This window comes from Calonectris borealis, chromosome W, assembly GCF_964195595.1.
Source record: "Calonectris borealis chromosome W, bCalBor7.hap1.2, whole genome shotgun sequence".
In the NCBI taxonomy this organism is placed as follows: Eukaryota; Metazoa; Chordata; class Aves; order Procellariiformes; family Procellariidae; genus Calonectris; species Calonectris borealis.
Genome location: NC_134351.1, coordinates 11,632,266 through 11,657,871, shown reverse-complemented (window position 1 = coordinate 11,657,871; position 25,606 = coordinate 11,632,266). Strand labels below are relative to the sequence as shown.

Below are 25,606 nucleotides of genomic sequence, written 5' to 3'. Positions count from 1 at the left end.
TCTGTTACGGATTTTTTATTTGTTTGGCTGTTTTGTTTTGCAGCATTTCATGACTTAGCAATTGTTGCAGCAACTGTAAACTCATACAAAGTAAAGTTGCACAAATACTGAGCAGTAATTATTGGAACACTGACATTAGAATCATGCCCATGCATTTGTTACAGTACCAAAACTCCTATTCTCAAATAGTGGATTTCTTACATTTTCCATTAACAGGAACAAAATTACATGCACTATGTATATAAACATAACCTAGACCTATGCATTTGGTCCTTTAATTAGACAAACTGGGTTTTTAACAGGTCACATACTGCAGTATGCTCATCCATAGGATTCAACCCGTGATCTCCAAATAAAAGCACCATACTTTGCTGTATAACTTATGTTTCCGTGGTCTATTTTCCTTTTGTTATTCATCTGAGTAGTCCACTTAGACTGAACTAGAACTAATTTAAGATCTTTAATAGATGCCTTGAGAGGTGCTAACTGGTATCTTCTTGAATCTGAACCTCTGTTGGTGTCAGAATACCCTGTATTAGTGTCTTGCTTATTGCTAAAAGTAAAATGAACTCATTTCAGTGTGCAGTAAACTGTTGGGGAATACCTGTGTCATTAGCTGTGATACACTGCAAATGTAAATACAGTCTGTTTTCTGCTGGTAGAACAGCATTTTAACAAATCGTTGTAGCTACGCTTCCTAATAACAAGATAGCCGCTTTTTTTTGCATTGCTTGCTAATCGGTTAGCTGCTTTTTGCTATTGTAGCAATAAATTGACAGTAAAATAATTTCCTGTTCTGAGTTTGCTTACAGACAACTTCAGAGGTGTGGTCACCTCTTACAAATGCCTAGATATACTTGCAAAGTTATAGGCTAGTGGGATAATTTAAGCTGGAAAGGACCTCAGGAGGTCTCTAGTTCCCTGTTGGGCTCAGACAGGGACTTTAGGTTGCAATATTGGCAAAACCTGTACCAAAATTTTATTCTTTTTTTTTTTACTGTACAGTTGCCTATTGCAAAGATTAAATGAAACAAGCAGACACTGGACACTTAAGTTACTTATACCATCATTATTGCCCTCATAATCAAATTACAAAACTGACTTTTGGATGCTGTGCTTTTTCTAAGACTATATTAGATCCCACACCTACTTGCCTTCTCCATTCCAAAGATTTGGTGTTTGTCTTAATAGCAAGCTATTGAGATACAGGTGTATTTACCACTACTATATTCAGGAAGGTATACTTCTATATTTCCATATGGTTTTATCCAAGTGTTATGTATATATACTTCACTATCAAGTGAAGTTTCAATGGAATTCTTAAATGCAAAGGCGCGAATGTACAATCATGATGCTGAACAGTAATGCAAGCATTCTGGTAGCGTTTAAATCTTTTGTCGTTTGTTTCCTGATAAGGATTAGGTAGTAAAACATCTACTTTGTACCTCCAAATAACGACTGTAGCTGACTATAGCAGAGCAGGCTTGCTGCATAGCTGTGTATATCACGATATACATTGTGATTTCTGGGGATTGTAAAATTAGTAAGTCACCCTTAAAGGGATTTGATTTTAAAAAGCTTGTTTGGTTTCTTCCTAAATCAGTAGCAGCAGCATTGGGAATCACTTGCTGACTTCTGACTTTAAACAGTATTGGGAATTTATGTCTTGTTCTTCTAGTGAAGAGTGAAACTACTTTAGCTTGGTCCTGTTTCCATTTCATTTCTACTTTGATGGACTGCAAGACTGACTGTTTCTGGTCTATACTGATCCTACCCAATATGGAGCCAATGAATGGACCTTTTGGTTGTATGCTTGATACCCAGTAGGGAACCTATTCTTCCCTCAGCCTACTACAAATACTTTGTGATATCTGTTTAGCTTCTAAGTCAGCCTGATTGTGTGTGTGGTTGGGTTTTTTGGTTGTTTTGTTTTTTTTTTTTTTCATGTGCTTTAGCCTTTCCTGCTTGCACTCTTCCTGGTCTCCTTTCTGTAATATCCTATCTGTTCCTTAGTGCCTTCCAAGGCACCCTCTTATAGACTTAAACAGTCTATATAGTTCAGCATTTCAGTGCATCTGTTTCCTAAACAGAGTTAAACCAATACAGGTTTCATTGTCAAAACACCACTTTGTTCTTGGAGCTTAACTGCGCTGGTTAAGAAATCCTTCCTTATTTATCTTGAGTTACCAGTAATGAGTTTTAATTGAATTTACATGTCATCTTATTTATATTGGATAAGTAAGAAAAAGACTGTAGTACGTACCCTTGTTGCGAATGAGTGGTTTAGAGGCCGCTTAAAGAATCACCATCAAAGGTATTAGCAGAAAGTGATTTTAAGAGATTTATAAAAGTGCAACTTAACAGAGTTCGATGGCAAGGTTCACTCTATTACTTACTACACGGATGAAACATATAAAGGAAAATCGAGTCGAAATTGGGCTAGAATGATTTGCATAGAGACCGAGGACGAAAAGTGTAAGGGAGACCCTCTCGTTGAGTCACGAGATTCAGAGAAGACCCCCTTGCTCTCTAAACTCCCGATGGAGCTTAGGTGCAGCTGAATCTCAGTCTTACTTGACCAATCTCAGACTTGGTCAATGGTTTATGTCTAAGGGATTATATGTGTTTAGCAGCAGTCTAAGGTTCATTCACAGTTTAAGGTAGATCATAAGATTTTAGCAGCACTTAATCATTAACTAATTTAACATTTACAAAGTAAGTGTTAGTAGAGTCTACTACAGTCACAACAATGACTTAATTACAGATTATGCTTACTATTAGTTCACACACACAGACAGAAATATATATATAAAAATGTACAAAAGGTATACCTGTTAAAAATTCCCCTCGAGTGAAGAAATATTCACATATAACGTCTCGGCATTTCTCTCAACGGGCAAGGGTTGAGCGTTGAGGAGTGAAGGGGTTCAGCCCAGGCCCTGTCATCAGCTTTAGGCGACGGTCCTCTGAATATCGCAGACCCAAGAGGTCGTGAGCTCTGAGAGGCGTCCCACTCAGAGGGAGATGCTGGGCACAGCCCGCTGCGGTCCCAGAGAGCTCAAAGGGCCTCACTTAGGACCACCGTTTATAGGTTCGCAAGATGGTTGACTTTAGGCATCCATAAATTTGCATCCTGGCCACAGTCCCAGGTGGTAATTACTAAAAATTCTCAAGGTTTCAGTGGTGTTCTACTGGACACCTGGGCCTGACAGTAGGAGTACATTCCCAGCTCAGCTATGCAGAGTTTCTGATACGGTCAAGGAGCGCTCAACCGCCAGACCCAGTACACCAAGGCCGACGTTTCATGGGAATTTCTGAGATCAACAAGCGGCCTAGGAGGGGGGGAAAATGCACCACCACAACCCTATTTGTTTAAACAAAATGGAATTTGTGTACAGAATGGCATTGTTTCAGCTCTACTCAAAATTTGTTTTCTCTGGGGGAGGTATTGTAAAAACATTCTTTCAATATTCTAATCACTTTTTTTCAACTCCTAATGACAGTATGGGGTTTGTTGTTTGTTTTTTTTTTTTTTGTGGTTACTATCTCAACCTGAACAATGAGGATTTCGGGACTGCCTGCTTTATTAGACTGCATTGCTGTTCTGCTGTGGTGACTGGCTCTGCAAAAATACTGCTATTAGTGATTAAGTATCCATGTCTTATTTTAGCCTCAGAACTAAGGTGTTATGGTAGGAAATGAACATGAGGCAGGTCATGTTGCATTCATGATCTTATATTAGGCAAGATGTACATTTGCTTCTGTTTCATGTGAATCAAAGTGGTGTACTCCAATGAGATTGTTAAGAAAGAGCTTCCTTTGCCTCAATTCCCAGTTCTCCTTCCCTCATGATGTAAAGCATAAGAGACAAGATGCACCCTCTAGACTTGATATTGCTTTTTGGAGGTAAAACAGCCAAAACCTTGTAATGATTAATTTTAAAAATGCAATAAAAGAACTCCTAGAGAAAATAGTCTGGCAAGATTATAAATGTAAATGTGTTTTAAGATAATCTTTCTTTCGATTATGGCTAAGGCCCTCGCAAAGGATTGGCCCCTCTTTTGCTTTATGCACTGTAATAGATTGATTCATTCTACTTTGAAATGAAATTTGTAGCGGAAATACCACTTGAATTTTTTACAGTACTGACACCAGAAAGTATTGTAGCATTGTACAAAAGTACTGCAGTTCTGTTACCCTTTTTAGAATAAAGGATATAGGAAGCTTGGGGAATTCTGACAGGAGAAGCCTGTCTCCTCGTTAACTTTTCTGCACTTCCCTTTTTTAGGTGACTTGATATTGAGGGGTGGGAAGAGTGTTGTAGCTACAGGCCATAGCAAGCTTTGCAGTATACAGAAGTGCAGGGCTGTGCCTCTGGACACACGCTGCCCAGTGTAGGTTTGGTTGTGCCTCGCTCAGCACTGTTGTGTTCAGCCAGTTATTGCAGATGCTCAGCATGGTGACACTCAGTTATTTTGATATTGTGCACTTGGAGCAGAACTGGTGTTTTGCTCATCCCTTCAGGAAACCTTTCTATGGAGGTGTTCCACTTAATGTACCAAGCATTATTTCCTTCCGAGGAACTAAGGAAACTTTTTTGTATATGAGTTAAAAAAAAAAAAGCAAGCCGCTAATGATAGTCAAATGATGAATTCAGACAGATTAAAGAAAAATATTTCTACTCTTAAGCATTGTTTCTTTCATCAGAACCATCTAAAGGACCACCCATATGGAGGATCATTGATGCATCTCGCTCACCAGCTTCCTGGACTGTGCATCTGATGTGGAAGGTAAAGCAACATGATAAACTGCAGGAATTGAGCATTCTTTTAAAAACATGAGTTTTTAAGTGACAGAATTTATCTCAACGAACTTGAGTAGATAGCTGGGATAGTACAGGTTTTACTGATATGAGGAGTGACTTTAATTTTTCATAACTAATTATTATAATAAGAATACTAAAAGTACAGATGTAAAGGCTATCAGTTAACTGACACACATCTGTGATCCAGAGGATACAGAATCCACTTTCAGATTCCCAACCTGCTGTCCTTAAGCATAAGTCTGTGGAATTGGAAACTTTCACTTGAACAAAGTAAACCTTCACGTTATGCCTTCTGCTGTATCCTAAAATTTTTGTAACACTGACTGGACAGGGATACTCCAGCTGCAAAATCCATTAAGCCTAGAGACATTCCAGAGGCCAAACTTATTAAATACAGCACTGCGTGTTTGCATGCAATAGGTTGCTGTGTCTAGTTGGCTGATTAGTCCAAAGCTGAGAAAGTGAATGCAATTATGGTCAGTCTACATCTCCTGCTTTCTTCTGGTCTGTGAACTTTGTGTCACATTTGATCTAGCTGTCTTTTTATTATTAATTTTTTTCCCTATTACTAGATGGCTTGGGTGAAGTTACATGTATATTGATATGGCATCATTTTCTGATATAATTCATATGCTACATGCCACTTCTGACATTATTAATTAGCTTAGATTTAGAAAACTGGTGCTACTTTACAGCTTACCTTTTTCAACAATTTTCTGTAAGTTACCTGAAAACTAATACTGTTACAGATAATACAGAAACAAGTATTTTTCCAGGCCGTTTTGCATTCGGGTTCAACCCAGGTTATGACATGAGATTCCTTTTATGTCATTGTGTTATAAAGTCACGCAAAACACAGGTTTCATCCACACATGTTCTGCAATCTTGACAGAAGAGCTTTTATTAAACTACTAGATAGGATTGTAAGCCAAGAGAAAGAGAATTTAAACCAGAAATAGTTCTGGAAGTTACTGCTTTAAAGAAATGAACTCTAAAGTTGTTTGTGCTTTCCTTATGTAGGTCAAATAGCTGCATATTTAACTTGTCTTGCTCTCAGATTTTTAAATTATTCCTCAAAGACAATAAAGGTTGTCACATTTGTTCAGTATCAGTCTAATCAAAGATGTGTTTCTAACAGGCATTGGAGTCATTTGAAGCCAATGGAGTAATCTTGCAGTATGAAGTGACTGTCAGAGCTAAATCATCTCTCTCCAGTCCACCAGAGAAATACAATGTTAATACCACCAACCTTACGCTAAAGCTGCCAAATGGAACTTATGAAATGACTGTGATTGCCCATAACAGAGTCGGGGCATCCCCTCCGTCGATTTTACTTATCCCAACAAGTAATTCAAAAGGTTAGTATCCTAGTAATGTATCTTTCAAATGCATCTGTGTGGCTTTTGTTATGAGAAATCTTCAGTGTTGTAAAATTGTACCTTTTACATGGATGCATAATTGCAGTACTGCTGAATGTATCTCCACTCTTACTCCTTGTAATTATGCTACCACTTGTATATTGGGGAACATGCAGATTTATGTACTCACAGGTTCATTTGAAGCTATGCGTACTATTTTGCTGTTCTTTTTGATCCTTAGAGCTACTATGCACTATATTTCCTATTGGTTTTTTCTTAGCATAGCAGGCACTTTTGTTTTCTTTTTTAAAAAAAATCAAAGTGTTGGGGAAGCAAACATCCTTTACTTCATGTATATACCATTTCACCATTGTTCTTATTCCTTCTGCTTTCTGATCCTCACCCCCCCTTTCTTCTCTTGTCCCATTCTCACCCTTCCACACTTACAGTATCTTGCCTGGTTGCCTTGTCCTCTGCTTCCACTGTTTCCCTACTATTCGTGTTCCTTTCATTGTGCAGTAGTAGTAACTACAGGAGGGTTCCTCCTTATTTCCAGCCTCCTCTTAGACAATCCGAACACTACCAGTGTTCTGCTACCAGATCTGCTGCTTTTAGTGTAAACACCAAGGGAGAGGCACAGGTTCTAAAACTATTAGATGAGCTAATTAAGGGTATGTTTCAAAAAGAGTAGCATTGCAGCCAGAAGTACTTGGTAAGGTACATAAGTGTGTTCAGGATTAGAATGGGAATTTAGAAGTGTCTCAAGGTTTGATTTCCCTCTAAAATAGACCCTTTCTTTTGGAAGAAACATAGTATCTCTTTACTGTGCAATAAGACAACTTACTGTGTTTGAGAACAGAGAAGCTGAGTCTAATATCCAGTTTTTAAATCGCCTAATACTGCTTAATTTGGATCTCTGATACAAAGATTCAGATGTAAGCTTCCAAATTTCAGAAAATGGCTTTTACATTTACCTAGGTTCTGTCAAATCGTCACCATTCCAATAACCAAAAGTATCCACACTTGACAAAATAGTTATTATGAATATCTAGTGGAAATACTGTCAATATTTATCACTTTTCTATTTTCTTTCATTATAGCTCCTGTGAAGAATATTAGAACACTACCTAAAGATGGCAAGTTGTGGGTAAGGTGGACTGCTCCTAACAATTATGTTCTTAAATACGTGATAGAATGGTGTCTGGTGTCCAACAGCTCAGACTGCATCATAGAATGGCAGAACGAACCAGGGAATGTTCAAGGAACGTACTTAAAAGGTATTTAGCTTATAAGTCTACAAATATTTTGTAGAACACTCTAAAAACCTAAAGAATATTCACATTTTAAATTCCTTTTATTAGGTGATATAAAGCCATTCAAATGTTACTTGATAACTGTGTACCCTCTATATGCTGATGGTCAGGGAAGTGGACAGTCTGTGAAAGCTTATCTTCAGCAGGATCGTAAGTACAAAATAGTCATTTTGGAGCACATAACCTGACTTTCTTGGCTAAAGTGAGACCTTTGCTTTAATGTGGACTGCATAATGAAAAATGGTCCTACACTTGAGGATCATCTGACATAATTGGTCTTGTCCCCTCTGTTAACATCCATTCTGCTAATTTACAATATCTAGGAATTAAACAGATGTCTGTAGCTGACTTCCCCCCTTTTCCAACTTTTATCAGATAATTTGGCACAAGTTTATTTTATTGGTATAGTAATATTTCTATGTTGGTTTATTTTAGATTTCAAGTATGAAGCCAAGATTAATTAACTTCAGTTGAAGATTTCATGTGATCTGCTGATTGCTGTTTTTCATATCTTTTTTCCTAGAGGTTTCTCTTTTAAAACATCTTTGGAGTTGCTATATTGTCTGAAAATAATGCTTTGCGGATAAGTTAGTCCAGCTATTCCATTGAAGTTTTTATGCAGTAACAATTCAGTGCTCATTAATACACTGCTTCTGTGGATGGGCAGTGTCCCCACAGAAACTAATCTTCATCTCCCATTACAGGTCCTTCAAAAGGACCAACTGTTCAGACAAAAAAAGTAGGAAAAGCTGAAGCTGTTTTGACATGGAACCATCTCACAGTGGATGAGCAAAATGGATTTATCAGAAGTTACACAATATTTTACAAAACTGTCGATGGAAATGAAACAGGTAACAGAAAACAGAAAAGTGCTTTGTGGCATTGAAGTATTCCATCTGTTTCCTTCCTAATACATGTTCCTGATAAACAAGATGGACTCAAGTGTGGTTGGTAGTCTGTTCTGATGACACAAAGCTGGTGTCTGAGATATAGCTCTCCTACATACAGAAAAGTCCCTAATAAAGAATTCAAAACATTCAGTCTGTGTATAACAGGGTACTGAGTTTAGTTTCTGAAAGCTGATTTGCGGGTGTTGTGCTCACATCTTTCTGTCTAAATACAAGACAAGATGGTGGTATAGCAAGATGAAGCTAGACCATTCAAGATGTAAAGGAGTTGCCTCCTATGATAAAGCCTTAAAAAAGAGGATTTTTAATCCTTCTGGAGCTCTAGATCAATATATTATTGATGTAAAACATCTTTTTTGAAGTGCTTTTTAGTTCTGAGTAGTCTGTATGACCTGCAGGCATAAGACGGGGAGCTGGCACTATTGAAAGTGTGGGGGTTTTTTGTTTGTTTGTTTTTAAATCTGCTTAAATTGGAAGGGCCTGTTGTTTATGCCTACCCTACTTCTTGTTATTTCTAGATAACCATGTTATTTCTAGTTAGCCATGTATCCTGCTTATTAGATACCTTTAAGCCTCAGCTTTACTACCAGTTTAAGTTTGTAGCTACTTGGGGGGGAGAAGGAAATTAACACATAAAATACATCAAGAAAGAGACTAAATTCAAACACTTGAACAGAAACAAATGAATCTCTGCATTTCTTGTACAAGTTTGTAGTCTTTCTGTGTCTGTTGTAGTTTCCATGCAGCTATGCATTCTACTAAAACTACCTTGTACATCTGAAGACATGATGTCCTAATGCTACTGTTTGTAGAGATCTAATAAATTGTACAGAAAACTAGTATAATTTTTTTTTCTCTAGCTGTGACAGTGGATTCTTCCAAGACAGAATATACCCTTTCTTCTCTAACCAGTGACACACTGTATACTGTGCGGATGATGGCATACACAGATGAAGGAGGCAGGAGTGGTCCTGATTTTACATTTACTACACAAAAATTTGGTAAGGAAGAGTGACAAAATTTAATAGAAGTAGGAAGTAATGTTGCAACAGTATAGCAAAGCTCTGTGAAAGATCTGACGAGAGGGGAAGGTGATTTTATTTAAAAGAAAAAAAAATTTCAGTCACACTCATATTTGCAAGCAGCAAGGCGCGTGATATCCAGGTAGTCTATCTAGTACTCAATCACCAAGAGGTATTTGTCCAGGTAGCGTAGTCAGGATTTCTTCTGATTGTACAGAGGACAAGGGACACCAGCTATCCTCTGCAGGTCTCCTGTATCATTCTTATGTTGGCAAACATGCTGGGTATAGTGACTATTCTTTTGCCCCACCTTTGTGTGAGTCATTAGAATTTACTCAGTGCATTTGTCTTCTCAATTGGTGTCTGATGGCTCCTACCTGGTCTTAGAGTCCAGAGTCTGTTTTAATCTGAGGGTATATTGGCCTTTATTAGCCTGATCTGGGTGTCCTGAGAAGTTGCAGAGATGTGTCGGGTTCTTGTTCTGCTAATCTAGGTGCCAGTCAGCATATGCCATTCTTACAACCTCAACTTCCACATGCCCATTCATATAACTTATTAAAGTTTGTTACAGTTCTCTACAGAGACTCATTTTGAAGAGTTAAATTTATTGTGTGTGCAGCTTTAGAGTGCTTCCTATTTGTAATAGTAAGAGCAATGACATTAACTGAACTGTGTTGTGGAAAGCACTTTTTTAGATTTAGCAGTTTTTTAATATATTTTTTCTGTATAGTGTTGCTCTTCCCTAAGGATTCTGTAAGGTATACTTGAAAATGTGTATAATGTAGGAAAGAATACATAACAATAATGCAACCTTAAGCGTTTGCAGGCAGAGGATATTTTCGTGTACAGAATAAACTGATGGATGACTAGTGACTGTTTACATTAGTCATTTGACCATGATATTGATACGGCAGTCGGTATGCCACTGAAACACCTGGACCACAGATGCATTCACATAGATGTTGCTGTCATATCTGCCTAAACTGTAAAATTACTTGCTCTGTCAGTATTACAGCTTCTGGGGCAACCTGCGTGTTTTGTTGATGCAAGGCATTAGATTGTTGGGATGGAGCTTTTCATGTTTTTACCAACAGGCTCTTTTCATAGGGTGAAAAGGTTCTTCTGAAGGTGAATCTTAAGACCAAGTGCTGTGGGTGTATTCAGTTTCAGATTCTCCCTGTCCCTTTGGGAATGTGTGCTGCTGCCAAGTTCCTTAAATGTCAAAGGCGGCTATAACTGCTTCTCTTTGTTTTCTTCAGGGAAAGGAGAAATTGAAGCCATAGTTGTACCTGTGTGTCTAGCGTTCCTGTTGATTGTACTCCTTGGAGTTTTGTTTTGCTTCAACAAATGTGACTTGTAAGTATAAATGAAGTCTTTCTCTTATGCTTCTGATATTTCTGGACATAACAGATGGCAATAATTCAATATAAACAAGTAAATGTTCTGCAGTTAGAAAAAGAAGGTAAAACACATATACCTTGATTGGTGATAAAGTTCTGTGTTTTCCTTGAGAAATCGGGGTCTCTTCTGATACTAATTTTTTACTGTTAATGATTAGAACTCAAACCGAATGTTCCGTGACTCAGTCCTGCAAGGAAATTCCTACTTTTCTTGCTAGACTTAGTCAGGATTAGGTTTGTTAGGTTTTGATCAGGATATACTGTCTGTGCTGTTTTCTTAGTCATCATATAAGAGTGGAATGATGGTCCTCATTTTGTGAAGCACAGAAGAATCTGTTTGCTAGCTGTGTTTGAGCTATTTAATTGCAGTGTTAGTAAACTTTAAGCTTTGCAGCCAAAAAATTAGGCAGTCGTCTTATCTACCTTGCATAACCTCAGTCAAACCCTGTTTCTATTTACTATCTGCTGGGAAACATCCTGCCTCCTCCTGCTCCCTCTACCCCAGAGCTCTTGTCTGTGGCTTTAGCTGAGAGCTTATTGCTGAAGTGTTTTCCCTGGCAAAGAGTAGCACCTCTCACATGTCCCCAGTCAACTATCTTTTCTTTCTAATTAAAGACAGCACTTTGTGCCCTTTTCCTTCTGACCTCCCTGCTGTTCCTAAAATCAGTTCTTAATGGACTTCAGTTGAAAAGCTCATCTTGCAACATGTTCTGAGTTATCCTATAGAGGATCTGTTGTTGGAGCCTGTTTCTAAAGAGCAGGATAGATGCATCTACAAGAAGGGATGGAAGGAGGATCCGGGGAACTACAGGCCTGTCAGCCTGACCTCGGTGCCAGGGAAGATCATGGAGCGGTTCGTTTTGAGGGCGCTCACGAGCCATGTCCGGGACAACCGGGGGATCAGGCCCAACCAGCACGGGTTCATGGAAGGCAGGTCCTGCTTGACCAACCTGATCTCCTTCTATGACCAGGTGACCCGCCTAGTGGATGAGGGAAAGGCTGTGGATGTGGTCTACCTGGACTTCAGGAAAGCCTTTGACACTGTCTCCCACAGCATTCTCCTAGAGAAGCTGGCGGCTCACGGCCTAGACAGGTACACTCTTTGCTGGGTAAAAAACTGGCTGGACGGCCGAGCCCAGAGAGTTGTGGTGAACGGAGTTAAATCCAGTTGGCGGCCGGTCACGAGCGGTGTTCCCCAGGGCTCAGTACTGGGGCCGGTGCGACGAGCGAGGGAAGGCAGGCAGTCGACTCAATGTGAGTGATAAGGCCAGCTTCAACTTTATTGTAAAACCCTACATATATTTATACACTAAGTTCTACCTTATGCACACTTGTCTCACAATCATTGGCTTAGCTCTAAAAATTACATTATCATATTCCTCCTACTTTCGGTTACTGCTACGTGGTCCGGGTTCCATCCTGTTTTCCCTATACTATACTTTCTCAAAGTTGCTTATCTGCACAGAGCAAGGTCAGCATAACTTTCTTTTCTCCCTTGTCAGCATGACTCAGAATTTTCCCACCGCGGCCTAGTCTGGCTAACTTTCTCCAACATTTCCCCCTTTTTCTTTTTGGACCACCAATACATTGTGGTTCATTTTTACAACATTATTTAAAATACAGTGATATGCTATTTTTACTATAACTATAATTGTTAATAAAATACCAAGCCAGCGCATGCGCAGTGCCTATGTTAGGCACTAGGGAAGCAAATACATTGGCTGTGGTTGACCATAATTCTATATTGTCGTTACAATCTGCTTGCAATTGATGTATAGACCTTTTGTGTCGATTTGTCGCTACTGTAGTTATATTGAGCCAACTTTGTCGGCTAACTGTGAGCAGAGTTAATTTACCTACATAACAAGGCCCTCCAAAGGCGTTCTTTGGAATGCCAGGCCATGCTCGATCCCCACAGATCAAAAAATATCCGGGGGGAAGAGCTTTGGCCGTATCATTGTTCCACAAAGAGTTATTGGTTCCCTTCATACTCCGTCCATAGGCACTGAGTGTTTTGGAAGCGTTATAATTCCCACAATATTGGCCTATTTCGAATCCTTTCGTAAAAGGTGAAACAACAGTCCAACCGGTGGTATTAACAAAAGGGTTGTTATCATCAGTGCGGCTGCTTATGCCGATCAATGACTGAAAGGTCTGGGCCTGTGCGGCAAAGCGGCTAAAGCTGCCAAACACAAAACATGTCTGAGTAGTAACGTTATCAGTTGCATTTCCAATTTTTTCTGACCCCAAAAGGTCAATTTCTTGGGGGTCCCAAGGGAGAGTATGATTTAGGGCTCTTATTAGTTGTACCGAGCAATTTGCTACAGTAACATTTATACAATTAACTGTTACAGACGTCCAATTATCAAAATCTCTGGCAATAATTTCAGGAAAGCCTATCAGACATGTTTTAAAGGGCTCAGTTGCCGTAGCTGAACTCAGGCAAAAATCTGTCATCCCAGTTTTATTTGCCCACGCCACCCATAAGTTCGCACGGCTGGGCAACGGCATCGCTGGGATCAGTACAGACAGAGCTGCATTGATCATCATCAGCAACAGCAGCTTTGGTCCAGCGGCTTGGAATCCACTTCGGCCCTGTGGGAGTAAGTACACACATATAACCTCTACCCATATACTTCACTTCTGCTGGACCTTTCCACAGTCCGGTTGCTGGATCTCTATACATAACGAAAACTGGCTTGTCATCCTTATTTTCTTTAGGATAACCATGCACCCATGCTGGTGGCTCTTTCTGATCTGCAAAAATACATAAATGATTTAGCACAAAAAGAGTCTTAACAAGTCTTTCTTGTACATCTGAGATTTCCCTAAATTTTTGCAAATATTGTTTCAGCGTTTGATGCGCCCTTTCAATGATAGCTTCTCCCGTGGGTGAGTGCGGAATACCAGCAGTATGTCGCACTCCCCATGTTTGGAAAAAAACGTTTCACTTTGGCGCTTATGTATGCAGGGCCATTGTCAGTTTTTATCGTTTGTGGCACTCCCATAACTGCAAAACAACTAGTCAAATGTCGCATTACGTGGAGTGCTCGTTCTCCTGTTTGTGCCGTGGCCCATATAAATTTGCTATAGGTGTCAATCGTAACATGTATATATCTCAGTCTGCCAAAGTCAGCAACGTGAGTCACATCCACTTGCCACAATTCTCTGGCCTCGAGTCCCCTGGGATTCACGCCGATTCCGAGACCAGGCCCATGGTGGCTACACGTAGGACAGGCCCGCACAATCCCCTGTAAAATGTCCATAAAATATCCATAAATGTACACAAAATGTCCACTGCGTTCATTTAGTCCATGACTTTGGGCTCCATCTGTTATGGTGGTCACTCAGGTCAGCAGAGGTGGTGCGTTGCGTGGAGTTACTGGGCACCAAAGTTGGCTCAGGTCGGGTCACTGCTGCACTTGCGCTGCTTCTTGTAAAGTTTGTCCTCCGTTGGTTCAGGTGGTTCCTGCTGCTTGGGCATGGGCTTATCCACAGTCACAGACGCCTCGGGGCGTCCTGTCCCACATGGACTCAGCCACAGGTCACAGTCCCTTCGATTCGAGTTCACGCTGCAGTTCCAGCCTGTCCAGCACAGCAGCACAGAAGCAGCAGCGATGCCCTGGCCATCTGCCGGCCCAGGCGCATCCCCATTGCTGTTATCAGAATGTTCCCAGGCACAGCACAGTAAGACGATCAGCAGTGCAGCAGTACAGCAAGCAGCGAGAGCAAAAAAGCAGCCACTAACGAGCACAAGACTCTAATACACATTAAGGCAAGCAAGCCCCATGGCAAGCACAAGAGCCTGCGAATTAATAGCTAAACAGCAGTAACAGCTATAAATTCAATCTAGCACATTCCAATCAAACGTGTCGTTATCTTGAATTGTAGTCTTTGGTTGCATTCCGGTAAATATCCATTCTAATACTCTCACAGTCTCCCCCTTTTTCTTTTTGCACTGCGTGAGTGCACCAATAAAATGTGTGGGGCCGTGCAAAACGGTTAAGTCCACAGGTAAGTCAGGGTCAATACGATCCACTGCTCGGTCAACGATGTGGGTACTGAGTTTTTGAATCACAATCGATAAGTCCTCGTAATATAAAAAGTCCTTGGAGACCACTGGATGATCGCCCCAACAACAACGCTCCATGAGATTGTCCATTGATAACTATGGGCCCTTTAATTCCTGTAGCAATTTTTTCGCGGCCGGTCGTCAATTAGCGTGACATCTACTGCTGTTGCCAGATCCAGTCCGAGGCTCCCCCTGGTTGCTGGTCGAAGTTGGGTAATGGCGTCTGGTATCTCTGCACTGTCATTTGGTTGGGGGCTGCCGTTGGCCTGAAGGTGACCGGAGCCGCGATTGGTGTCGGCGCGCTGCGGCTCTTGGCGCTCGGTTTCCCGTTTCCCGAATGCCGGCAGACCGTAGTATTATGATTATTCATTTGACAGTTCTGGCAGCTCCCGACATTGTCGACGCAGATGTCCTGGGTAGCCACATCGGAAGCACTTATACTCTCGTCGGCCAGTCGTCTTACTTTGGTGGGCATCCGGAGGCTTCAGTGGGGCAAGAGCTGCAAACGCCTGTCCCTGCGCGTTGAGTAATTTTTCCCCTAGTTCTCTGGTTGTTTCAACTAACATGGCTTGAGCTCCTACAGGAACTCTACTCATTCGCTCTAACATGACTTCTATGGTGGCGTCTAAGGGTAAGGTGACAAGGATGCCCTTCGTATAAGTATTACAATTCTCTAATACACACTGTCTCAGCAAAGGTCCTTTCATAAAATCTGCCATATCTGCGTGGTCAATAGCGTCTGTGACTCTTTCTACAAAAGATGCAAAAGGCTCCTCTCTTCCTTGTTTAATTGACATATATGAGGGAGGAGCTGGTGTAGTTTTAACTTTCTGCAAGGCTTCTCGTGCTAATTTCATAGATTCTAACAACACGTCTGGGCCAGTTTGCATCTGCATTTCTACAGAGGCAAAAGGACCTATACCCATTAGTTGTTCTACAGTTACTCCAGCTAAACGATCATTTGGGGCTCGGGGCGAGTGCGCAGATATTTCACAAAGTCTTTGCCAGTGAGCTTGCCAAAGTAATTGTTGTGATTGCTTCAAAATAAGCCTCATTATGTTCTTAATATCTTCTGGACATAGCATTCCGCTACCCCAGATATAGTTCAGCATTTGCCTTGCACATTAACTGTGTTTCGCAATTGATTTAATATTTTCCAATCTAGGGCCTGATGCACCCCAGTCATAGCCCCTGCGTTATCTACCTGGTAGATTACCGGGAAGGCTTGAGGGCTAATTTGATCTAATAAGTCAAAATCTTTTTGTTCAACAGCTTCTCGTGCTATTTTGTCCCAACCAACCCGCACTAAACGCGGCTGTTGTTGAGCTTGGGACGGGGGGGGGTGGGGTGGGGGGTGGGGGGGGTGGGGGTGGGGGGTGGGGGGGGTGGGGGGGGTGGGGGTGGGGGGGTGGGGGGGTGGGGGGGGTGAGGCCTTTAGAAGACTTTCAGCTTGAGCAGTCTCCTGTCCGCCACCGTCTATCCTCTCATTTTCACTTGGACCCTCCCCCTCCCTTTCCCCCGGCGGTGCGGAGGGACAAGCCCTTTCTGTCGGCGGATCAGGAGGGGGACGAGAGGGTCGGCGACCAACGGGAACAGGAATTCCCGAAGGCGGAGGTGAAAAGTAGTCACCCCCTGCTGTGAGACGTCCAGCGGCAGGATCGGACTGCTCAAGCCGATCGGAGGCGGCTGTAGCTATTCGCCTTTCAGTTTTATATCTTTTTATACAATTAATAACATCTCTCCAAGATTTCATTAATTTTCTTGCTGATTTATCATCATCAATTACTAGATCCCACAAACAATCTCCATAAGAACGCCACTCGTCTACTTCAAACATACTTTCAGGGTCTTTAAAAAACCCTTTCGCTTTCCCTAACGCAATTAAACCAGCCAGGTCTTTTAATTGGCTTACTCCCCGCTTTTCTAAAAAGCATTTTAAAATATCGAAGGCTACCTCTACTTCCATTGCGCGCTTCTCCTGACCCTCTTAATTATCCGGTCGTTTGCAGCCTTTTCCCACGGGTAGCCTTCTATCGGACGGCGAACCCCTTCTTAATTATCCTGGGTTCAAGCACGGATCAGGCACGCCGCGACAGCGTCTACTGATCTTCTGCTCCCTGGTCGCTGCTACCAGTGCTTCTCCGATCTCGCTGTCCGGTGGAAAACAGGGATGGGGGGTCCCTGTTCGGGCGCCACTTGCGACGAGCGAGGGAAGGCAGGCAGTCGACTCAATGTGAGTGATAAGGCCAGCTTCAACTTTATTGTAAAACCCTACATATATTTATACACTAAGTTCTACCTTATGCACACTTGTCTCACAATCATTGGCTTAGCTCTAAAAATTACATTATCATATTCCTCCTACTTTCGGTTACTGCTACGTGGTCCGGGTTCCATCCTGTTTTCCCTATACTATACTTTCTCAAAGTTGCTTATCTGCACAGAGCAAGGTCAGCATAACTTTCTTTTCTCCCTTGTCAGCATGACTCAGAATTTTCCCACCGCGGCCTAGTCTGGCTAACTTTCTCCAACAGGCCGGTCCTGTTCAATATCTTTATCAATGATCTGGACGAGGGGATCGAGTGCTCCCTCAGTACGTTTGCAGGCGACACCAAGTTGGACGGGAGTGTTGATCTGCTGGAGGGTAGGAAGGCTCTGCAGAGGGACCTGGACAGGCTGGATCGATGGGCCGAGGCCAACTGTATGAGGTTCAACAAGGCCAAGTGCCGGGTCCTGCACTTGGGCCACAACAACCCCAGGCAACGCTACAGGCTTGGGGAAGAGTGGCTGGAAAGCTGCCCAGAGGAAAAGGACCTGGGGGTGCTGGTTGACAGCCGGCTGAACATGAGCCGGCAGTGTGCCCAGGTGACCAAGAAGGCCAATGGCATCCTGGCCTGTATCAGAAATAGTGTGGCCAGCAGGAGCAGGGAGGTGATCGTGCCCCTGTACTCGGCACTGGTGAGGCCGCACCTCGAATACTGTGTTCTGTTTTGGGCCCCTCACTACAAGAAGGACATGGAGGTGCTGGAGCGTGTCCAGAGAAGGGCAACGAAGCTGGTGAAGGGCCTGGAGCACAAGTCTTATGAGGAGCGGCTGAGGGAACTGGGGTTGTTTAGTCTGGAGAAGAGGAGGCTGAGGGGAGACCTCATCGCGCTCTACAACTACCTGAAAGGAGGTTGTAGCGAGGTGGGTGTTGGTCTCTTCTGCCAAGTAACCAGTGATAGGACGAGAGGAAACGGCCTCAAGTTGTGCCAGGGGAGGTTTAGATTGGACATTAGGAGAAATTTCTTTACTGAAAGAGTGGTCAGGCCTTGGGACAGGCTGCCCAGGGAAGTGGTGGAGTCACCATCCCTGGAAGTATTTAAAAGACGTGTAGATGAGGCGCTTAGGGACATGGTTTAGTGGGCATGGTGGTGTTGGGTTGACGGTTGGACTCGATGACCTTAGAGGTCTTTTCCAACCTTAATGATTCTATGATTCTATGATCAATTTCAAAGTCAGTTTGATTGGGGGTGATTTATCTACAGAAACTTCTAAACTTCTATTGTTAAGTAACAGTTATTACATTCTTAAACTTAAGGGTTCAGAGTTACAAAAGACCAAGCAAGTTTTTCTTCAAATGTTTTCACTTTTTCAGTTGTGAAGTTGGCTTAGATTTTGACAGCTGTGATATTCATAGTTATCTTAAAGAAGCAACAGTGAATTTTTATACTGACACGCATCATAGACTCTACCTAAGTAATTGTTCTGTAGCTTCTAGAGTACTATAAATTTGAAAATCCCTCACTAACCATTAGCATTTGTTGGTTTGCCTTATGTTATATGGCTACAGCTAATGTGTGGATGAGTTATAAGCGCAGTGCTGTGTTTTGCTACGTAGTACAGCTTCTTACAAAGATGTAAGGAAGTGAAGGAAGTATTTCTATTTGGAAATAAATACTCTGGCAAAACTGCTGTGTAAGGGACTGGTGTCCTGGATTATGCAGTACTTGCTATCAACATAGGAATTTGGGGAGTGCATCTTGTAATTTTATTCTGTTTTTAATCCTTTACAGAATTAAAAAGCATATTTGGCCTAATGTCCCTGATCCATCCAAGAGTAACATTGCTAAGTGGTCTCCTCAAGTTCCAGCTAAGGTAATACTCATCTTTCTGCATCCTGTATCTTCCTAGTCTACAAGGTTTCAAATAAACTAACCAGTGGGAGTCTTCTCTTTTCTAACACATGCAGACTTCAGGAAAAAAAAAAATCCCTGGATGTTAAGTTTCAGGACACTGTGATATGATGTGGTTAGAAGACTTTATTGCATCAATAGATTCAGCTTTAGAAATACATGGCCCTTAGCACAAGCTCACAGCATAGAGCAGGCTTTAACATTGTGAATTATATTCAGTTTACTATTTTGAAGGGTCAAGCCCTAATTATTTTACTCATTCACAGGAAATCAGGATTAAGTAAATAGAATTCATGATTCCCATTCTTAAAACCCTGAAGTGACTTGTTGCACAGTTAAGTCATAAATGAGGGAGAGCGCTCTAAGACTTCCTCATAGATGAGGAGATGACAGCAAAATTTATGCCCTATGTGGGGTGGATGACACAGCAAATTCTGTTCAATAAACTGTAGCAACTTCTATGAAGAAGTGCTCTGATGTTTAATATGTTATTGGAAGTATTGTTTGTATGGCCTCAATATAGAATGTTCCTGTGCTGCACGGTAAATGGTTCTATGTTTATGGTTCTTCAGAATAATTAAAACTAGAGCAAAGCTTGCACACCCATTATGGTTTTAGAATATCTGCGTAATTAAAATTTTGTATTGGAAACAAAGCTATGTCCTTGTCCTGGTTCCGGCTGGGACAGAGTTAACTTTCTTCCCAGTAGCTTGGGGGGTGTGCTGTGTTTTGGGTTTGGTATGAGAGGAGCGTTGATGGCCCACTGATGCTTTGGTTGTTGCTGGGTGGTGCTTGCACTGGGGACTTTTTGTTTCTCTTTTTGGCCTCCCATGCCCTGCCACATGCAGGGCAAGCTGTGGCAGGGGGAGCACAGCCGGGGTGGTGGACCGAGCTGGCCAATGGGGTATTCTATACCATGTGACATCATGCTCAGTATAAAAACCAGGGGTGTGAGGGGGCTCGCGCCCCGTTGGTGACACGCGGTCGGCGGTCGGTGAGCAGTTGCATTGTGCATCGCCTGCTTTGTGTATTCTGTTATTGTTGTTGTTCTCATTGTTATTATTACTGTTCTACTTCATTTTATTTCCACTATTAAACTGTTTTTATCTCAACCCGGGAGTTTTCCTACTTGTGCCCTCCCGATTCTCTCCCCCATCCCACTGGAGGTGGGGGGTGAGCGAGTGGCTGCGTGGGGTTTATTTGCTGGCTGGGGTTAAACCACAACAGTCCTTCATTTTGTAACAGATACTTTGGAGATACTGCCAAACTCAGTAAGGAGTAAACTTATATGAAGAATCTCAAAGCAATTACAGACTAAAAATTCAGATATTTAATGAGTTTTTTGGTTTTTTTTAACCTAAATAAACTTCCTCTTTCTTTCAGCATAACTTTAGTTCCAAAGATCAGAAGTACCCAGAAGGCGGCTTTACAGATGTAAGCGTCGTAGAAATAGAAGCTGATGACAAGAAGTCTTTTTCAGAACAAGATCTAAAACCCTCTGACTTGCTTAAAAAGGAAAAAAGTACTTCAGAAGGGCACAGCAGTGGTATTGGAGGATCCTCGTGCATGTCTTCTCCTAGGCAAAGCGTCTCTGACAGCGACGAAGGTGAAACTACACAAAACACTTCAAGCACTTTACAGTATTCAACTGTAGTACTTAATGATTATAGAGACCAAACACCTGTACAAGTCCTTTCAAGGTCTGAGTCAACTCAGCCACTGCTAGATTCAGAAGAGAGATCAGAGGATCACACTGGAGGGAGTGACAGTACAACACAGAGGCAGCAGTATTTCAAACAAAATTGTGGTCAGGATGAAACCAACACAGACAGGCCATGCTTTGAAAGAGCAAAGCAAATTACTCCTGCTAATGAGGGGGATCTTGTTGGATTTGCACAACTGCAGATCTCAGGTCCGAGTTCACAGCCTTTGGGCCCTGGGCTGGAAAAAAATACCCAGGAAGCTGCTCTATCAGATGTTTTACAGACAAGTACTGAAGGACAAACTGTGAGACCTGAAACAGTGGAAGGAAATCCACTGTCAGTTGATGAAATGCCAAAAAGTTACCTCCCACAGACTGTGAGACAAGGGGGCTATATGCCTCAGTGAGAGAAGAGACTGGCTCTATTTAGGCCTTCATTAATGCCTGTTCACACTTTCTCCTGTGTTTCTTATAAATTAACCTAGGTATTTTTATCTGAATGCAGATAGAAATATTGAAATTAAGTGAAGAATAATTTGACAAAGTACAATAAGGACTGTGTTTCTGTGGAAAATTTGCAGTCCAGACCTACTAGAGACTTACTTTTATGCACTACATAAAATCTTATTTGTCTGAATAGCTGAACAAGCCTTTGTGCTACCTTGCTTTTTTGTCTTGTCATATCAGATTTACACATGGTTGAAAATGGCAAGCTTCAATTAATCACATCAGCCAATAGACCTCCTAAAAGAAATACTTTGATTTGTGATGGTGTACAAGCCTAAAAATCCAGCTTTAGTTGCTTGGAGCATCTTTGTGCAAAAGTAAGACTGAAGTTTAATATTCTAACATGGAAGAATACTTGCATCATATACTTTTCAGTAGCTTGATTGACTTTCTGAATTTTGACTTGGCCCAGTGTCACAGTTTCCAACTTACCAGACATGCAAATCACATTCATCCCCATTTAAAAAATATAAAAGTTAAATAGAACTTGCTATGGTGTGCAAATAAGAAAATACCATGATTGCTTGACTCTGCTACTATAGTAATTGATATTCTGCCTACATTTAGATATGTGTGCACATGAACTATATAATAATTTGGCCTAAAAATGTGCCTTGCAACTTGACACACAGTGATTCAGTCTTCATGTTTAAAAGTTAAAAATCCAGATGAAAACACAGATAAACAGAGATTTAAAGGTTTCATACCCAAATCACTGTCTGATTATACCATACCTCTTTGGTCATATAAATTGCCTTTAATATGTGCACCTTTGCTGTATACAGTTTGAGAGGTAAGTAATGAGCTGTAAGTTTTTACTGTTTTTCTAACTGCTCTGGAGAAAGGGAATATGATCTTTCTCATTAACTACAATGATTAGTGTGCTGTAACTTCACTGCTAATGCCGCAGGACCTCCTTAAAACTGAAAGCAGCAAAAACCAAAGCATTGAAGTCATTGAAGCTCTCAGAATAAAAAAAAAACCACACACAAAAAAAACCCCAAACAAAACAAAAAACACCAAAACAAAACAAAACAAAAAAAAAAACCCAACCCAAAACAAAAAAAAAAACACACAAAAAACCCACACTATGAATTTGAAAGTTACTGGTACTATGTATCTATTATCCATCATGAGCCACAAATAACACTTATGTGGTTGCTAAAATTCCTTACTTTTTCCTTAAGTCTCAATTCTCCTCTTTTCATACAGTTTGCATTTTATTGAAGAAGATACGTTTCTTGGAGACTGTCTCTACCAGGGTTTAAAGAAAATTAAATTACATTAAAATAAACCCTTTCCCCAATGATAACTAGAAATTTTATGGCATTCTTGTAGATTTTTTTTTTTAACCTTAGTCTAGTCAGCTTTCTAATCTGACACTAATAAAACCTTAATTCAAAACACTAAATGCTGTGTTGTGAGAATAAAACAAGGGTTTTATTTCTCCTTCAGCAAAAGAACTATGTATTTAAGACCACCTGAAACTTTTTGTGCTGTGACCTCTGGTGCTGCTGTTCTGCAAAGCACTTGCTAAAGGTCCTGGAAAGACAGGTGTCAGTATAATTTCAACTTTCCTTGTCTGCCAACTTGCATGGAAGGACAGGTATACATATAAATGTTCACATGTGTCTTCTGCTTTTGTTACAAAGAAATTCAATGCTAGAGTAAATTCATAAGATTACCTCTTGAAATTTGGACTATTTAAAACAGATAAAGAATGCTGAATCTTTAATAACATTTCGGTATTCCACAGTTCCTTTCTCCCAACAGTATTTTTTGTATCTAGGCACTTTTTTTAAACTAAAAGGCTATGTTGCAGCTTACTATAACTACACCTTTCTTCAAACCAGTTCCCTTCCTTTTCTACCCACTCCACCTCAGCACCTTCAAACTCTCCCCTGGAGGGCAAAGGCATAATGAAAACTATGCTGTCACTAGACAGCAGAGAACATCTTTTGTTTTTTTCAGAGGTGAAGGAGCATTCCTTTGTCAGAACACATTCCTCTTGGAAAATAATAGCAGTTAGTTTACGGGGGGATGGGTAGTCTTCTCTATGCAAACTTCATAGTGACTGTAGAAATCACAAGTAAATGAAAAAGTCTCTGTTGAGCAGTGTGCATGCTTATTAGAACTGCCCTGCAGCCACATGCATCTAATCCACCTTCTGCTCATCTCTGAAATACTATGGGCCACAACCTGGCTACTTAGTCTGAACATTGTTTCAAAGGCCTGGATGTTTTAAAAACATACTGATGATTTTTTTTTTTTGTGATCCAGTGATACTAACTTTTGATAGCATATGTCATATTTGAGGGACAACTTCAGTTATTCCTAAAGTTGTTAGTCTCCTTTCTGTTGTGTAAAGGGAAGGCGTTTTGTTCTCAGTTGCTGTTAATCATGGACCATTTCCAAACTTAAACAGTTTAAAGAGAGTCTCATTTTCAAATGTCTGTGCTAACGAGTTCTGGCCTGTCACTTCTGGCATCTTTCTTTCTTTCTTTCTTTGTTGTTTAGGGGTCGGGGTAATAAACTTACAGAATTGTACAAGAGTGTATCCTGGAGAGAATTCTGTCTGGCAGAGTTATATTCTGTCTTTCAGTCTTGTGTGCTTATCTAGGGCTAAAATACTAAAGACTAAGCAGGAGATACTTGTGGGTGAATAGCTTCTAGAAGCCACAATACATATGAATAACAGGTTTACAGCTTGTTCATAAATCTGAGCCAAAATATTATATCATGCAGTGTTCAGGGCTTAACTTGATTTTGTACTTTGGATGGTAACAATCTAATTGTATCAAACAGTTGCACACAGGTTTTTAGAGTATCTGTAATGTAATGCATTATAGCAGTCCACTGAAATTCTCTGAACTTGGCCCTAACATCATGATTAAGGGAAAAGCTTCCCCCCCCAATAACTATGGTGCATTTAACAAAATAAAGGCATCATTAAAATAAAATCACACTTCAGTATTGATACTTTCATGTCCATCTTGATTACCTGGACTGGAATTTTTCAAGTAGGGGTGGGAGAATAGTTGTGAAGACCTTGTTTGGTAGCAGGGAAGGGCGGGGGGGGGCTAGTAAGAATAAAATATTTTTCCTGTACTAGCATGTTTGAAACTTCTCTTAAGTGCAGGCTGGCTAATTGTGCCTCTGTTTACAAGAGAAGTGAATATATTTATCTCTGTAGTAGCTTGTGGTTATTCTGTTAGAACAGGAGGTTGTTTGGGTTGTTTCTGGGGTGTGTTGGCTCTTTTTCAGGGCAGTTAGCCTGGGAATATCCTCTCCCACTGTAGTGAAAGTCTTGGGGTTGTTTCATATGCCTACTGTAGTAAACTAAACTGCCTGTTAAGCCTTAACCTGGCAATGCAATGCAAAGCACAGCAGAGCAAAATGTTTTTAAACTTAGTTCTGGATTGTTTGTGACAAGCATGTGCCTATCCATGCTACAGCAGCCTAGCAAAATGCTAATTATCTAGACTTGCAAAAACTTTGGCTCCATCACGGGGCCAAAAGGCCAGGTGCTCCCTTGGCTTCACTTATAGCTCCCCTGGGAGGAGGGGGGAGTTTGCATGCAAGGGCTGAGTCCAGTTCTTGGACACTGGAGATGCCCCATAGCCTGGGATGGGTTTTGCAGCTTCAGCTTTGACTGTAAATCATGAGCACCACCAGATGGTTAAAACTTACATTAGTGTGCCCAGTATGTGGGAATCATCATGCTGATTTAACTTCAGTAATTTACTTAATTAATGCCAGGTCTTGAATATCCAAGACCCACATCAATATATGCTGCTATGGTATTGACTTCACCATGGGATCTGAATCTCCAGTGATTCTCCAATTGTTATAGTCAGACCTGCTCCAGGACATACATGTTTTAAATTGTAAATTATATGCATTAAATGGGACTAAATATACTAGTTTATTTTCCCTGTGAAACAGTTGTAATTGAGATTAACTGTCATTTGGATACGTTCCTTTAAATATGTTAAAAAGTTCTCCTGATTGATGGATTGTAAAACTTCATTAATCCCCTGTAACCTCTTGTCTATTTGCCAGGATGGATACATATAGCCATTTTAAATTCCAAGAGTTGCTTTTAATGTTATTTGGAAGCAGTTTATAACAAAAATGTTGAGTCTCTTGTCATGAAACAGCCAGTTGGGAATTACAGCCAAACCCATAGTCTTCAGTTTAGCTCTTGATCCAGAAAACTGCAGTAAGGTAGAGGTATAAGTGCAGAAGTATGGAAAAGGGTAAAATTTGGTGGACTTGGCAGTGCTAGGTTAACGGTTGGACTCGATCTTAAAGGTCTTTTCCA

The 25,606-nt window shown here is 41.0% G+C and overlaps 1 protein-coding gene across 1 annotated transcript in view; it reads left to right on the top strand.

Annotated features, from left to right (window-relative positions):
- Nucleotides 1-21,485, top strand: part of LOC142075061 (interleukin-6 receptor subunit beta-like) — a 46,219-nt gene extending 24,734 nt beyond the window's left edge. The window contains exons 8-16 of the mRNA XM_075136061.1: nucleotides 4,708-4,790; nucleotides 5,964-6,183; nucleotides 7,284-7,460; nucleotides 7,545-7,646; nucleotides 8,201-8,347; nucleotides 9,265-9,405; nucleotides 10,686-10,782; nucleotides 18,954-19,035; nucleotides 20,457-21,485. Coding sequence (XP_074992162.1) covers nucleotides 4,708-4,790; nucleotides 5,964-6,183; nucleotides 7,284-7,460; nucleotides 7,545-7,646; nucleotides 8,201-8,347; nucleotides 9,265-9,405; nucleotides 10,686-10,782; nucleotides 18,954-19,035; nucleotides 20,457-21,182 — 1,775 coding nt within the window. The 3' untranslated portion in view covers nucleotides 21,183-21,485. The remainder of the gene's footprint in view (nucleotides 1-4,707; nucleotides 4,791-5,963; nucleotides 6,184-7,283; nucleotides 7,461-7,544; nucleotides 7,647-8,200; nucleotides 8,348-9,264; nucleotides 9,406-10,685; nucleotides 10,783-18,953; nucleotides 19,036-20,456) is intronic.
- Nucleotides 21,486-25,606: the final 4,121 nt, after the last annotated feature.